We start from the raw sequence: 14832 nt of genomic DNA, 5'->3' as shown, positions 1-14832 counted from the left end.
CCTGGACTGAAGGCAGCCCCAAATTGTCCACGCAGGGAGATGGTTGAAAGTCGTTCGCCTCCTCCCCCTCCTCCTCAAGCCCCCGAGAAGCCTCTGGGACGCTCTCCAAATCTTAGAAATGAAACTTTTCTCCCCGCTCGGAGGTTGCAGACGAAGGCGACTTTAGTTCGCTTGTCTTCGACAGCGGCGGCCAGGGAGGGACAGCTCTTCCTTTCTCGGTTCCGCCTTTCCCTTACTGTAAGGGACGGGGGGTGGGTACCGAGGGGGAGGGAAAGAAAGCAGGAGGGCAGGCAGAGAGTGTGGTGCATGTACAATATGTAGGCAGCCTGACTTCAATGGCTCAGCTCTCCGGGCGTGGTAAGGCAGAAATATGGCGGACTTTTTCTCTCGCTTTCCGTTCAGCGCGCACCCCCCTTCCCCCGAAATGAAATCCCAGGGAAGTAAACCTTCGGATCCACTGTACTGGCTTTATACTGCAACGCTGCCGCGCACCAGCAATAACGGAGAGAGGAACGAGCCATTTCCCCCTACTAAATGGCCGCAAGGAACACTGCCTTGTTTTATTTGTCCTATAGGGCAGGGCTGTTGTTTTTCATTAGGTTCCCACCCCACCTCCCGTCCGTTTCTTTCTCTGCCACCTCCACAATATTACATTTTATGGCAAGCCTCTTATTTTTAGACGGATCAACGAATGGGGCAGAAAGCAGGAATAAATGCTCAGGGAAGGCTGAGATGAAGGCGGCGGAGGGGGGGGGAGAAGCCACTGTCTAAGAAATCTTATGTCTGGGGATTGGAGCCTTATGAAGCAGGGAACTGTGCTTGACCCCAGTTACCCAACTAAAATTAAGATACTTCCGTTACTTACTTGCTGGGACTAGCTTAAATAGCATGTTTAATTATACAGTATTTCATGGGGAAATGGAGCTTGTATGCATCATTCCACTTGCCAAATGGCAAAGTTGACCCAAACAATTTGAGCGTGTGCCATTTCCACCCACCATGACCATCTGTGAGGGCCTCAGATAACTGTCAGTGAACTAGGGTTGCCAAGTACACAGTTGGGACAGGTGCTCCTTGGAAGGTAGAGGTTTAGCAAATGTAACTCCTCTGACTGCAGTGCTGACTTCTGCTCTCCTTTCCCACCAGCTGCCAATGGAATCCGTATCCTGCAACCAGGAGTTAAGAGGAGAGAGTGAAATAGGGTTGCAGTCCGGCCTGCCTTTAACCTTTAACAGCCGCTTGACTACAAAAATCAGAAGCTGTTTTCAATAACATGGAGAATAAATATGATCACCTATGTCCCATCACAGTGCAGCTGAAGGCATAGCTACAGAGACTGGTTGAAGAGTTGGCAACTCTGTGAGAAACCAATTTATGTTACTATAGACATTGTGCAGCCTAGTCCAATGTGTTTGCACATAAATCCTGTTGATTTCAGTGGGACTTACTCCCAAGTAAATGAGTACAGAAGAAAAGACAGAAAAGAAGTGTCTACCACTTGGTAATTGGCAGTTACATTTTTTTTTAACAGTGGTTGGCAAAAATCCACAACTTGAACACTGTGAGACTAGTACTCATGGAGTGGCTAAATGTGCTTGGCATTATGGATAATTTTAGATATTTATCCCTATGTATTACAGGAAAGACACTGTGTCTTCTTCTGGTATATATCAGTTGGTCATCTAAGCCTTTCTAAGACATCAGTGTGATGAGAAGAAAATTTCTTCATTTATATTCTTTTGTCCCATATGTAATACATTCCTGGCAACTCCTGCCTAAAATATAAGAGAACGACAATATTAGGATTTCTAGCTTTTCAACCAGTTGCTGTAGTTCTGCCTTTGACAGCAGGTTACTGTGCTGATATTATCAGGTGATATTGTTTATCACTATGCTGTGAAAAGCTTCACTTACTGACCCTTGCAGATCAAGCTGCTGTTAATGACAGAGCAAGAAAAGGCTTTTTTCCCCTCAGGTCAATTGGTAACCTTAACTATAGTTAACCTCGATCCACAAAACCAAATGATACCTACTACCAGCCTTCTAGAACGAGAAGGGTTTCCTTGTGCATGAAACTCCCTCTCTGAATGTCACATCTCTCCCTTCTCAAAACCCACCTTTTGTCTTTAATCCTCATCGGAATCCATCGTATAACAGCTTTGCCCGCATTCTTCCCTCGCTCTCTTACCTTTCTTTTCCATCTTCTATTTTGGACTGTAAGCTCCTTGGGGCAGGGACTATTTGTCTGGTTTGGCCTATGTAATTGTTGGGTACTAAGTACACTGATAGTCCTGTGTAAATCAACATAGTCAAGATAAAAAATGATCAGGAACATTAAGCTCTTTTGGTGGATTCACATGAATGTGCTTTCACACAATGATGGCAACTATCATGTAAGAGCTTGTTGAGAAATAACCTCACCATTTATGCTAAGATTCTCTTTAGGGTCAATTTGGGACTTCATGGCCTCCATAACGGCAGATATATCTCCAATAATAACTAGCCAGGTATGTGAAACAAGCCACACTCTGGATTTGGTTTTTTTTAAACTCCCCTAGAAGTGCTGTAAGACACTATATTTGAACTAGATTTCACTACCTTTGGGTAAGCAAACAATTGGACACCCAGTTAATTCATATCACAGAAATGTTATCCTGCATTTTATATTGTTATCTATGCTCAGTCCTCTGGTCATGATGGGAATATACAATTTATGTTCTCTACACTTTGTCCGCTTCCCTTCCTCCAACCTTTTTAAACCATTGGGTTTGCATATGTGAATTCATACATTAAGGGAAAGTTCAGCAGAATCCTTTCGGGAGCAGCCAGCCCAGCTGAACACCAGCTCCGTTGGGAGCCACGCACACAAGCTGAACGGAAAGCAGGGCTCCAGCCAACAGGCCTGCCAGGGAGTAAGCACTCCCCATAGGCCTGAATGGGATTTTAATTATTATTATTTTTACTTTGCTGGCGTTTTGGCCAGCTGCGTTCAAAGGGGGATTGGGACCCGGGGTAGGGGTCTGAATGCAAGAAGGATCTTGTGTAAGTCCCCCCTTCGTGGCTCCTCCCCTGTCACACCTCCAGAATGCCCCATTTTCTGTCCCAGCAGACCCCCAGCGGCACTGGGAGGCTTCTAGCGGAGTCACATCTCTGCCACAGTGGAGGGCTGCTGCTGGTGGAGCCTGGCAGAGCCACAAGCCTCCCAGCGCCACCAGGGATTTGCAGCATCCAGCTCACCCAGCTTGGCGGAAGGGTGAGTTGGATTGCTCCCTAACGCTGCAATCTTAACTCTAGTTATATGGGAGTAAGTCCTATTGGATTTAATAGGACTTACTTCTGAGTTGACATAGTTAGGATTGCACTGTAAGGCATAGTTTGAGGACATCCTCAAAAGGATAAGGGGTTGTGCATTGAGCATGCATACACATGAGCATGATCCTGTGTTTCCCTGAGTTTTTTATTTGATTTTAATTTTATTGATTAGGTTTTATTGTGTGATGCATTGTTAGTATAATCATGTGAACCACTTTGATAGCTCTTCACCAAAGTGAAAAGCAGTGTAAATGTATAAATACATAAATAAATGGCACACACGCATTTTTCAGATGCTGCTTTGCTTGATGGGAGCCTATTCTAGCATGCATTTCTTTGAGCCTTTCAGGGCTGCGTTTTAAAGAGGGCCTGCATAGAGTGCTTATCAATGGTTTCTGCTCAAATTGGGAGGAGGTAATGAGTGGGCTACTGCAGGGCTCAGTCCTGGGCCCAGTAGCTCTTTGCCATTTTTATTAATGACTTGCATGAGGTGGTGCAGGGGCTGCTTATCAAATATGCAGATGACAATATCCTGGAAGAAAAAAACCCTCAAAATGATCTTAGTAGGCTGGAGCATAGGGCTGAAAACAACAGAATGAAATTTAACAGGGATAAGTGCAAAGTTCCACACCTAGGAAAAATAAACCAAATGCACAGTTATAAGATATGGGAGAGAGCCAGTGTGGTGTAGTGTTTAAGGTGTTGGACTAAGACTTGGGAGATCAGGGTTCGAATCCCCACACAGCCATGAAGCTCACTGGGTGACCTTGGGCCAGTCACTGCCTCTCAGCCTCAGAGGAAGGCAATGGTAAACCCCCTCTGAATGCCGCTTACCATGAAAACCCTATTCATAGGGTTGCCCATAAGTTGTAATCGACTTGAAGGCAGTCCATTTCCATTTCAAGATGTGGGATACTTTGCTCAGCACACTAGATGTGAGACGGATCTTGGAACTGTTGATCACAAGCTGAATATGAGCCAAAAGTGCCAATGTGCCTGCAAAAAGGGCAAAGGCTCCTTTAGGCTGCAGTAACAGGAGTTTAGTTTTCAAATCACGTGAAGTAATAGTTCCCCTCTATTTGGCACTGGTTAGACCTCTTCTTGAGTACTGCATCCAGTTCTGAACATCGCACTTTAAGAAGGATGCAGCCAAACTGGAACGGGTTCAGACGAGGGCAATGAGGATGATCAGGGGACTAGAAACAAAGCCCTATGAGGAGAGACTGAAAGAACTGAGTATGTTTAGCCTTGAGAAGACTGAGGGGAGATATGATAGCAGTCTTCAAGTACTTGAAAGGTTGTCACACAGAGAAGGACCAGGATCTCTTCTTGATCATCCCAGAGTGCAGGACATGGAATAATGAGCTCAAGCTACAGGAAACCAGATTTTAGCTGAACATCAGGAAAAACCTAACTGTAAGAGCAGTACAGCAATCGAACCAATTACATAGGGAGGTGGTGGGCTCTCCAACACAGTGGAGCCATTTAAGAGACATGTTTTAACATGGATTCCTGCAGTGAGCAGGGGGTTGGACTCGATGGACTTATAGACCTCTTCCAACTCTAGTATTCTATGATCTATGAATCAAGAGACATAGGTGTAGAGTGGAATGCATTTGGGATTCCTCAGTTACCTAAGAGAATGGAACTAATGGTTTAAAACACTTTCTAGTCATTGTTGCTGCCACTACCTGTATTGGTTACTGGTAGAAGGGAGATCGTTTACCCCTTCTTCCAGTGTCTTGTGTTGATGGAAAGGGGCTTGATTTCTCATGCTCCCTCATTAAGAATGTAATGTTTGGTACCAAACAGTACCAAAGTTCTCCAGAATTCTGTTAGCAATTGTAAAGAGACTGGGGTTGGATACAGATGAGTTGTTAATTAATCCATGTAGATGATGACCACTGTGACCTCCTAACTGCATTGGGCCACTACCCAGTTTTCCATTTTTTTTCCCACAGGTATGGTTTATAACTGTGCTTCTATTATGATTTCTTTTAAAACACAGCATACTTCATTAACCTTTTTCTAATTTATCACATTTCATTGGACTTGACTTACTATATCAATTCTATGACTTGGTCGAAATCCACTAATTAATAATACATAATATACACTGTTATTTTCTTCTCTTAGAATCCAAATCTCTGACTTCCGGGAAGGGTGACTTCGCTTGTGCCTGCTTTTGAGATGGGCTTCCGCCTCAAAAGAAGCTTATTCAGATATAAATCAGTCAGAACATTTTTTTTTGACTGTTGAAATTTATCCCGGGCAGGGAGAAACGTAGAGATCAACCTCAAAAGCCTGTTTTTGTTGGGAGGACTGGATTTCATTAATTTATGAGAAAAGGTCCAGCCAGCAATGCCGGACGGACTTCCGAACAAGCTCTATCTGATTAATGCGATACGTTTATCTTTTCTTCAAAGAGAAAACAGACTAACAGGCAAGCACCCTTCTTTCTATTTTTTTTTTACTTGGTTTAAATTGTTGCAGCAAAAAGAGATTTGTCAAATGAATCAGCTTTAAAGAACTTCTGGGTGAGCTATAACTCTTCTCTGTTATTCACGAAATTAACAGCTTATCTCTGTTTCTATTGCAAAAAGCTGTCCTGGAAGTGCATTCTAAAGATATAAACAGAAGAGGGATTTCTATTCCGAGGAACATTATATTGTCTGGGACTATTCTCTTTTTGGTCTATTTTATTTTGACGAATCTGCTTCTTCACGACGCCACTAACTGTTTTGATGCTGGGAACCAAATTTGTTTTGTATTCTTGAACATAGAGAGATAAGGCAGGCTGCTCTGTTTATACTGTGATGTCATCAAGCCTGGAATATTAACCCAATTGTTGCTGAAATAAGAAGTGGTTCTTCTTTATTTTTGTTTTGTTTTGTTTTCGTGGTTTTAAAAATGGCAATCAAGAAAGTGGCTGAGAATCTGGAAGTAATTATGTTTCAGAAAATAATGGATGAGATTGAGATAACGAAACAAACCCTGCGACAGGGCAGTAAGGAGCTGAAAATTGAACTGAGCAAAATGACGCAGGAGCTTAAAGAAATAGGGGATCCTGTGAGAGAGGAGAATGAGGTCAGAGATGAGAAAAGAAAAAATAAAGGGAAGATACAAGCCCTGGAGATTGGAACAAATGTGGAATTGGAAAAAGATCTGGAGTTTATGGATATTAGAAATAAAATCTACTGTTTGGAATTTAATGTTATCTCTGAAGAAATTAATGAAGATATTAGAGATAAAGTTATCAATGGCTTGGATAATCTTCTGGACTGGAATGACGTGATGGAGCTTGATATAGAGAAAATCTATAGAATTAACTGCAGCCATGTGACAATGGAAAAACTCTCAAGAGATGAGCCAGTGCATTTTGTAAAAAAGAAGAACAGAGATATGACTTTACAACAATATTTCAGCAACTTATTCAGAATTGATGGCAAGAAAATATTTGGGATAGAGGAAATTCCCATCAGACTCTTATTATATGACTATGGCTATGACAGCAAGATTATTATGGAATACTGATAATGGAAGATTGGACACTGAAATTACTGGACTTAACAGGACTATTGAAGATGGAAGATGGAATTAATAGGGATAATGGAATAATGGCTATTGAAATTATTGGACCTAACAGATTTTGATGAGATGGATTAATCGATATGTTTATTTGGACTATGGTTATGACAATAAGATTATTATTATTATTAACGAGATGGATTAATCGACATGTTTATTTGGAGAAAAATTGATAGATATATTTCTTAAAGAATTGAAACCTCTCTTTGACTTTTTGTGGAAAGAATAAAGTAATGTTTATGAGATTTGATGATTAATTAAGATAACTACTGGAGGAAAGTGATTTTATAATATAATTTAAGAGACAGGATTGTTATATATTGTAGACCTATAACTGATTTGATCTGCGACAAATGGGAAGTCAACATTTTATTTTTTTGTTTAATCATTTTTGTTTTGTTTTGTTTTTTGTCTTTGAATGTTTTATGATTTTGTTTTGTATGTTTTATGAAAATTTGAATAAAAATTATTGTAAAAAAAAAAAAAAGAATCCAAATCTCTGCCATTTCATGGTACCTTTCTCTCAGTGTCTTTTACACCCTAATGCTTCTCATTCTTAATAACCAATCTAAACGAAATCGCAATCATATTCTGCTTTTGATTATCTTATATCACTCCATATCAAACACAGTATGAAGATCTATATGAGAACTTCCTCGTGATATTGCATCTATGTTACTAGTTTCAAGACATTTTGGGGTCACCAACATGGTGCCCATGGGTACATATGCACCCATGGAGGCTTTCTCTGCTGCCCAAAGGGTCCTCTTCCCTTGCTGAAAATAGGCTTGAAAGAAGCATTCTGCTGAACCCAATAGACTAAGTTACAGTGTGTGCTTGGTTTGTGGGAGGTATGCCCACAACAATTTATATAATTTCCAAATGTGCCCACAGGTCCAAAAAAGATTGGTTACCCCTTACTGTAGAAATCATTGCACTATAACTAATCTTGCACAGTATGATACTCTGAAAAAATAGTATCAGATTCTTCAAATAGCACATGCCATTACTTGCTTACAAGCATCTGCTTATATCAAAGGTTGACCCTGCAGTTCAGCAGGACGAAGGGCCTGCTTTAGGCAGCACTATGCAGGAGGAATAGATGAAGGCAGGAACGAATGTTTGAATGGCACAGGACAACTTTTTAAATATTGGCCCTAAAAAGGAAAAGCACAATTTGAGCTTTGCTTCAGGCAGCACAATGTCTTAAGTAGGTGCTGCTTATATTGGCCACCTCAGACTCCAAGGTCTGGGCTTTCCTGGTCAGCACTACTTTGAAGAAGTTTAGAAAGAAGGGGAAACTACTTTGTGAGAATAATCTCTGGATTTTTAAATTTATTTTCACACAATGCGGGGGAGAGGGAAGTGATGTAAAATATGAATGCCAGAGCACAAGAAAAGCAAGTTAATTCATTCTCTTCCTAATTTACCTATATTGGTCTCAAGAACTGTGATGCTTGTTTTCCAAAAAAATAGTTCAAAATGGCTTACAAAAATAATGTAACAAAATGAAACAAAAATAATGTAAAATCAAATAAAAATATTTTAAAAACTTCATTATAGTGATATATATGAGAACTTCCTCTTGATATCAAGTCTTATGAAGACCTATAGTGTATAAACTACTTTCAAACATAATGGGGTCACAAACATGGCCGTAGGTTACAACCCTCAATTGATGGGAAAGGGTTGCTACTGACAAGCTATGATGGGAATACCTATAACCTAACAGGGCATAAGGGCAGCAAATGGGGAACAAAGGGGCTTATGCACCAAGTGGGGAATGTACAGAAATTGATTGGACTGGCAGATGAGTCTTGCTTCAGCACTGGCAACGAGGGAGTTTTTTCCAGTGGACCTGAAGGCAACAGGTTAGTTGAAGTGGTCTGTGGCAGGCCTGTGACACTCATAGCTCTGCTCTCCAACAGAAAGATTTGACCGGTGGGGGGAGGAAGAACAGTCGGGGAGGCTGCCGCTCCTGCCCCTTCCCACCCTCAGCATATGCTGCCTAGGTGATTACTTCCTTCTGCCTAATGGTAGGGTCAGCCTTGTATGAGATAAATTAGCCTGTCAAACAAATCAACCCAACCTTTGTCCATCCTGGCACCATTGCACTAGTCTGATAGCAGGAGGCTTATGTGGGGTGGAGATTGATACAGTCATGACTAATTGCTAGGAAAACATGTCATTGTCCCACATAGTTTCCTGCTGTATCCTAGAAGAAATAGATGATGCATGGATTATTGCTGGATTTGATTTCCCCAGTTCTCCCACTTTCAGGAATATAAGCATGGTTCAGACTAGGGTAAAGTCAGCTGCACGATAGAGTTGGAAAGGGTCTGTTTGAGCAGGAAAACTTTTCAATACCATTGTGTTCTGGGTAATTGGCACAGTCTAGCCAGTCAGCTCTAGATTAGCTCTCTGGCCACTCTATAGTCTCTATCCTGGAGCCCAGACTCCTTATACAGAAGCCCTTCTATGCACTAAAACAACATTTATATTTTTTCTACACATGTTGCATTATTATAGAAAACAGACAAAAATAAAAAGACATTTGTTCAAAATGTAAATTTCTAAAATTTTAATAAAATGTTAAATGATCTTTGTTGCTGTGCATGTAAAATAGACTTTTGCTCTATTATCCATTGTTTGTTGTTTTAGTGATAAATGCAGAAACACCATCAGCATCACATACAGTTATATCTAATGTTGCTCACACAAATGATCTTTCCCTTCCCCTCCTTAATCTGCATCCCCCTGAATCCCTCAAGAAGCCTCTCCAGAGAGTTGTGAGCCTACCAAACACTATTGACTGTGATTTATGGGATTACAATGGGAGGAGGGGATCACAGGTGACATGGCACACTCTCCTTTTCCATGCAGCTTATATTTTTAAAACTTATAATCTCATATTAAGGCAGAGTCGTAATGTAGTATTTGGGGAACAATTTGCAACAAAGTCTGCCAAATCCTATACTTGCCCAGCCCCCAGAACAGGAGGGGGAAAATACCACTCCACAAAATTCACAATGGAGCAAAATTTGCATGCATGGAAACCCTGCCAGTGTCCACCATATATATATATATATATATATATATATATATATATATATATATATATGAGCCATTTTGGTGATGCCCCATGCCATTTGGAGAAAGAGTGAGTAAATGCAGACAATAGATCTCATTATAGTGAGGAAGACTGTGAGGAGCGGACCTATATGCCATCTCAGGGACCACCTGCACTGCACATTTGAAGCAGTATCTTACCATTTTAAACAGTCATGGCTTCCCCCAATGAATTCTGGGAACTGTAGTTTGTGAAGAGAAAGTTGTTAGGAGACCCCCTATTCCCTTTACAGAGCTACAGTTTTCAGAGTTCCCTGGGAAGAGAGATTAATGGTTAAACCACTCTGGAATTGTAGTTCCTTTGGGAGGAAGGATGGGATATAAATTCAATACATAAATAAACATAATAAATAATATAGAGTACAAGCTGTTGTTTTTAATTACCTGGGGTTAGTCTTCATTATCAGAGAGATCAGCCGGCATGTTATGGTGCAAAGTACTGTGTTTGTGATTAATTTATTGCACTGGCATACTGCCGAGAAGCAGTTTTCTGGTTGTTTTTCAGCACGTAATTTCTGGTTAAAGTAGCAGTCCTAATCCAAGTTACATTGTAGTCAATTAGATCTCCTTTCTAAGTCAAAACAGTTAGGACTGGGGCGTAACAATTTTATTGGCCTATAATAGGGAGTCCATAGGATATATCCCACTCAGTTATCTTGTATTTAGTTTATAGAAGAGCAAACTAACTCTTTGCCTCTGAACAGATTAGCCCTTGGAACTTTATTTCCATGTTTCTAATCTTTGAGCATTCTCTCAGTGGAGCCACAAAACCTTCCTGATAACTATATTTCTTGGGTGTTTTCTTTTGTTCTTGTTCAACTGAACCAATGATACTTGTCATCCTTACGAAATACCCTTTACAAGATGTAATCTTTCCACTATTATGTACTGAACCTATTATAGTTTAAATACCAATGGGGTAGCTGCGTTATTCTGTTCATTATCTTTTATAAAATTGGACTCTGCATAGAAATGTCACAAATCTATGGCTATCCTTTGCATTTCATGGTCTTTTAACACCACTACTTATTCCCTTCCCCCATTCCATGTGTGTATTTGTGTGCATAAACTGAAAATAATGCTTTATGCATCAGGTGGTCTTCAGTTTCCACAAAGGCACTGACACCTTTCATTCTTCAAAGAGTTGTTTAGTAAGCCAGTCTGCTGTCTTGTTATAGTTTAATCCTGCATATATTTTGTAATTAATGTACACTTATTTATGTAATTCCATTCAGTCTAGCCCTATTATAGTGAGTAATCTGATTATAGTAAATTAGATTATTCATGAAAGAAGGTATCGAATTTAGCCATAAATTTTCATAAATAAATCCTTGGGTCAGATCTCCAAGGCCTCAACTTTCTCCCCAATTTAACTTCAGAAATGTTGAATGGATTTTAATACATAGGCATGTGAGCCCTTATTCTGACCTGATTTATATTTTAAATTGTGCTAATCCCATTGACTACAGTGGCGCTCTGATTACTTCATGCTAGACTCAGGCTGCAAGCACACTAGTCACCTACATTGAAGCGTTTCTATTGGCCACACCTGGAGAGAGAACGGGTTGATCTCCCGATCAGTTGCAAAATCTCTTTGAAGTAAATTTTTTAAAATGCACTCAAGCTGATCTCACCAGTAAAAAGGGCTGAGGTTTGACTAGTGTTATGTGCCTCTATTTTCAGAAAATAGAGGTGGAGATGTTCTGGAACCTGCAGAACAGTAAGTGTGTCTCTACCCTTAATCTCTGAGCACTGATGCTGATTTCAGAGTGAAACTCATCCACCACTACAGCATTCTTGTTTAAGATTTTAATAGTTCGGTCAGATTATCCAATACAGTTAGGTCAGAAATCTCAGATTAATGCTGGCTCTGATTCTAGGCAAACTTACTTGGAGTTGTTCCACTGAAATTAATGGGACTGTATAGGATCGAAGTGCCTGTCTTTAATATGAGGTTCATTAGAGAAACTTCACAAAGTTTTTGTTAGATTCTTAGTAATCCAAAAGCCATTTTCACCCAAAATCAATACATTTAGGTTAAAGCTCTATACTCAGTTATGTGTGCTTAGCACGATGGGCTTAAATATGCATAATAATTAAGGAAGGAAGGATCTGTCAATTTCAGTTCTCTCAGTTTCATATTTTTCCAATCTTAAATTCCATCCTTCACATTTCTGCAGTAATTTGCAATTTTAAAAAAATCCTCATGAAAATTCTCCAGCATCTTAGTGAGAATTTCTCCTGATAAACACATTTTTGTATGCAGTTTTGGCTAATGTACACATTTTTGCAAGCAATTTCTCCTAATACAATGAATTTTTGTATATTATTTTTACTAATTTATTCATTTTTATGCACATTCCCCTAATATGTGCATTTTTGTCAACATTCGTTACCTGGAGAACTGCATTGCAAAATTTGGATAAGTGCAAAATTTGAAGGTTGGCTGTGTTTCAGTTCTCATGTTGTTTCAGAAAGTGCAAACTTGATAAATTTGGCTTTAAACACAAACTGAATCAAATTTCTCCCCCATCCCTAATAATAATAATATGGGCTTTCAGACTTTCTTCTTCATTACCCTTGTTGAAAGTAATTTTTAATTCATGAGCTTTATACTGAATTATATATCATTAAATCACATCAGAATGGGGTGACTTACCGTGCAATCTAACTATGTCTGCCCAGAAGTAAGTTCTGTTGAATTCAGTGGGACTTACTCCCAAATAAGGGGGGTTAGGATTGCAGTCAAAATCTTTAAGTAGGTTAATGCAGAGTGTGAATGCATGGCAGATCCACTTGAAGGTATGGGCCTGAACTAGATAATTTGTAGGTAAATTTCAAATTTGTTGCCCTATGCTTATGTGACTTAATTTTTTTAAAATCAGTTTTATTTGTGTACATAAATGACATGGGTTAAGAAAAGTTCAGGGCACAGATTTTAGAAAAGAGATGCAATTAGGTGCAGTAGTAAATAAAGATGGATTTATGAAAAGGCTTCAGAAAACCCTTTTCAGGTGCACCCAATGTTGTCTTACATTTTTCTGCCAGAAGCAGATTTTTGCACTCTGTTAGAGGCTGCTGTGAAAGCTCCCTTGAGTTTAGAGGGTGATTTGTTAGTGTGTGGTGGCAGGCCAGCTTTTGGAAGAAAGGAATACAGAAGCACCACATAATGCATGGGGCTTGCAGCAGTGCCCACTTATTGGGGCCTAAAATCTGATTTACACTTTTCTGGTTAAAGTAACAGATTTAGGGTGCAATCCTAAACACACTAACTAGATAATAAGCTCCACTGAATATAGTGGAATTTGCTTCCAAATAAACATACCATAGGAATGAGCTGTTAGAAGCTCTGCACTTAAAAAAAAGAAAAGAAACAAAAATGATACATTCCCTGGACATTTTAAAGTAATACTGTTTTAGGGGTGTAATCCCATTAAAATAATTGGGTATCTTCATGCTGTCTGTGTATAGAGTGTAGGGCATAGAGCATCCAACAGGAACAGAGATGACCCTGTGTCATTTCACGGATGCAGGGATGATGTAGCAATGTGGCTCTTAGGCAAGCTCCCACTATCCCCAGAAATCTGCATGAACAATTACTAATGACAACGTCAGGCGATACTGGTTACAGCATAGGTTAGAAGTTATGTTACCCACATTATTCCACTGATCTGTAGCCAACAGAACAGCAACATCAATGTGTACAAACTGTATGTACTAGATGCAAGCAATGTGTCCACAGTAATAAGCAGTAGTAATTACATTAAAAGCTTGGCTTTTCATTTCCCTCTATTCTCCCTGCTAACATTCTCTTCCCCCCCCCACCATGTATATACCTGCCATCTCAGGGTGATACCCCATGCATCCGATAAAGTGGACTGTGGTCCATTAATGTTTATGCCTTTTTAATTTTTAAAAAACTTTAAAGTGGCACAAGACACTGTTTTTGCTGCAACAGGCTAACACAGCTACTCTTCTGGACGTTGTTACATAAGAACATAAGAGCAATGGCCCATCTAGTCCAGCATCCTGTTCTCACAATGGTCAACCATGTGCCCATGGGAAACCTATAAGCAGGACTTGTGTGCAAAGAGCACTCTCCACTCCTGCTTTTTTCAGCAACCGGTATTTGGAAGCATATTGCTTCGGCCTATGAAAGCAGAGCCATCATGCTAATAGCAATTTGTCTAATACTCTTTTAAATACGTCCAAGTTGGTGGCCATTTGAGGAAATAGTTCTCCGGGAGAGGATGTTTAACTCTTTGCCATCATCTCTTCCCCACCAAAGCTGCTATATTAACTGTGTGTGAGAGAGAGATTTTATATTAACTGTGTGTGAGAGAAAGATTCTATATTAACTGTGTGTGAGAGAAAGAGAGATTGTGGGTCGGTGGGGTGGGGAGATGACAACAACCTCCTGCAGAGCTAATATTGCTACCAAAAAAGAAAAAAAAGTTCTGCTTGATAAACAGCCTGCACCACCCAGAAGCTTGCATATGTATTCCTTCTTCAACATAAATTAGCCCAGTAGTAGCTCTTGCTTTAAAGAAAAGGTATTTGGCTTCAAGTGGGATGGTGGTGGTCAAGATCTGACACACAAGCAGACCAAGGGCCAGAGGCAGAGTATATGGTGTGTGTAAGACAGACCATGGTCAGGTTCAAGTACAGCTAAAGATCTAAAGGAGTGGAAACAAAAGGACACCGCCTAAGACGGGATGATGATCAAATTTCGGAGAAGGTAGACAAGGAAGGTGAGGCAAGGCTGCTCAACAGCTCCCAGTGATGAATTGCTCAGGCTGAGGA

The 14832-nt window shown here is 40.1% G+C and overlaps 2 protein-coding genes across 3 annotated transcripts in view; one reads left to right on the top strand and one right to left on the bottom strand.

Annotated features, from left to right (window-relative positions):
• Nucleotides 1–402, bottom strand: part of LOC133385104 (guanine nucleotide-binding protein G(q) subunit alpha) — a 173981-nt gene extending 173579 nt beyond the window's left edge. The window contains exon 1 of the mRNA XM_061627465.1: nucleotides 1–402. The gene's annotated coding sequence lies outside the window, so the exon portion shown is untranslated.
• On the top strand, nucleotides 309–7054 carry LOC133385112 (uncharacterized). 2 transcript variants are annotated; one of them, XM_061627479.1, is made up of 2 exons: nucleotides 309–357; nucleotides 5449–7054. In XM_061627479.1, the coding sequence occupies exon 2, from the start codon at nucleotides 6223–6225 to the stop codon at nucleotides 6844–6846; it is 624 nt and encodes a 207-aa protein (XP_061483463.1). In that variant the 5' UTR covers nucleotides 309–357; nucleotides 5449–6222; the 3' UTR covers nucleotides 6847–7054. The 2 variants fall into 2 exon arrangements, with proteins under 2 accessions (XP_061483463.1, XP_061483473.1); XM_061627489.1 differs by lacking the exon at nucleotides 309–357 and adding an exon at nucleotides 2335–2507.
• The last annotated feature ends 7778 nt before the right edge of the window (nucleotides 7055–14832 follow it).

The sequence above is a fragment of the Rhineura floridana genome, chromosome 1, assembly GCF_030035675.1.
Source record: "Rhineura floridana isolate rRhiFlo1 chromosome 1, rRhiFlo1.hap2, whole genome shotgun sequence".
Classification (NCBI taxonomy): domain Eukaryota; kingdom Metazoa; phylum Chordata; class Lepidosauria; order Squamata; family Rhineuridae; genus Rhineura; species Rhineura floridana.
Note: the sequence above shows the minus strand (reverse complement) of the source record. Positions and strands in the feature narration are given on the sequence as shown.

What these genes read in the sequence shown, in the direction of transcription:
- LOC133385112 (XM_061627479.1), top strand. Translation starts at nt 6,223, where the DNA reads ATGGCAATCAAGAAAGTGGCTGAGAATCTGGAAGTAATTATGTTTCAG.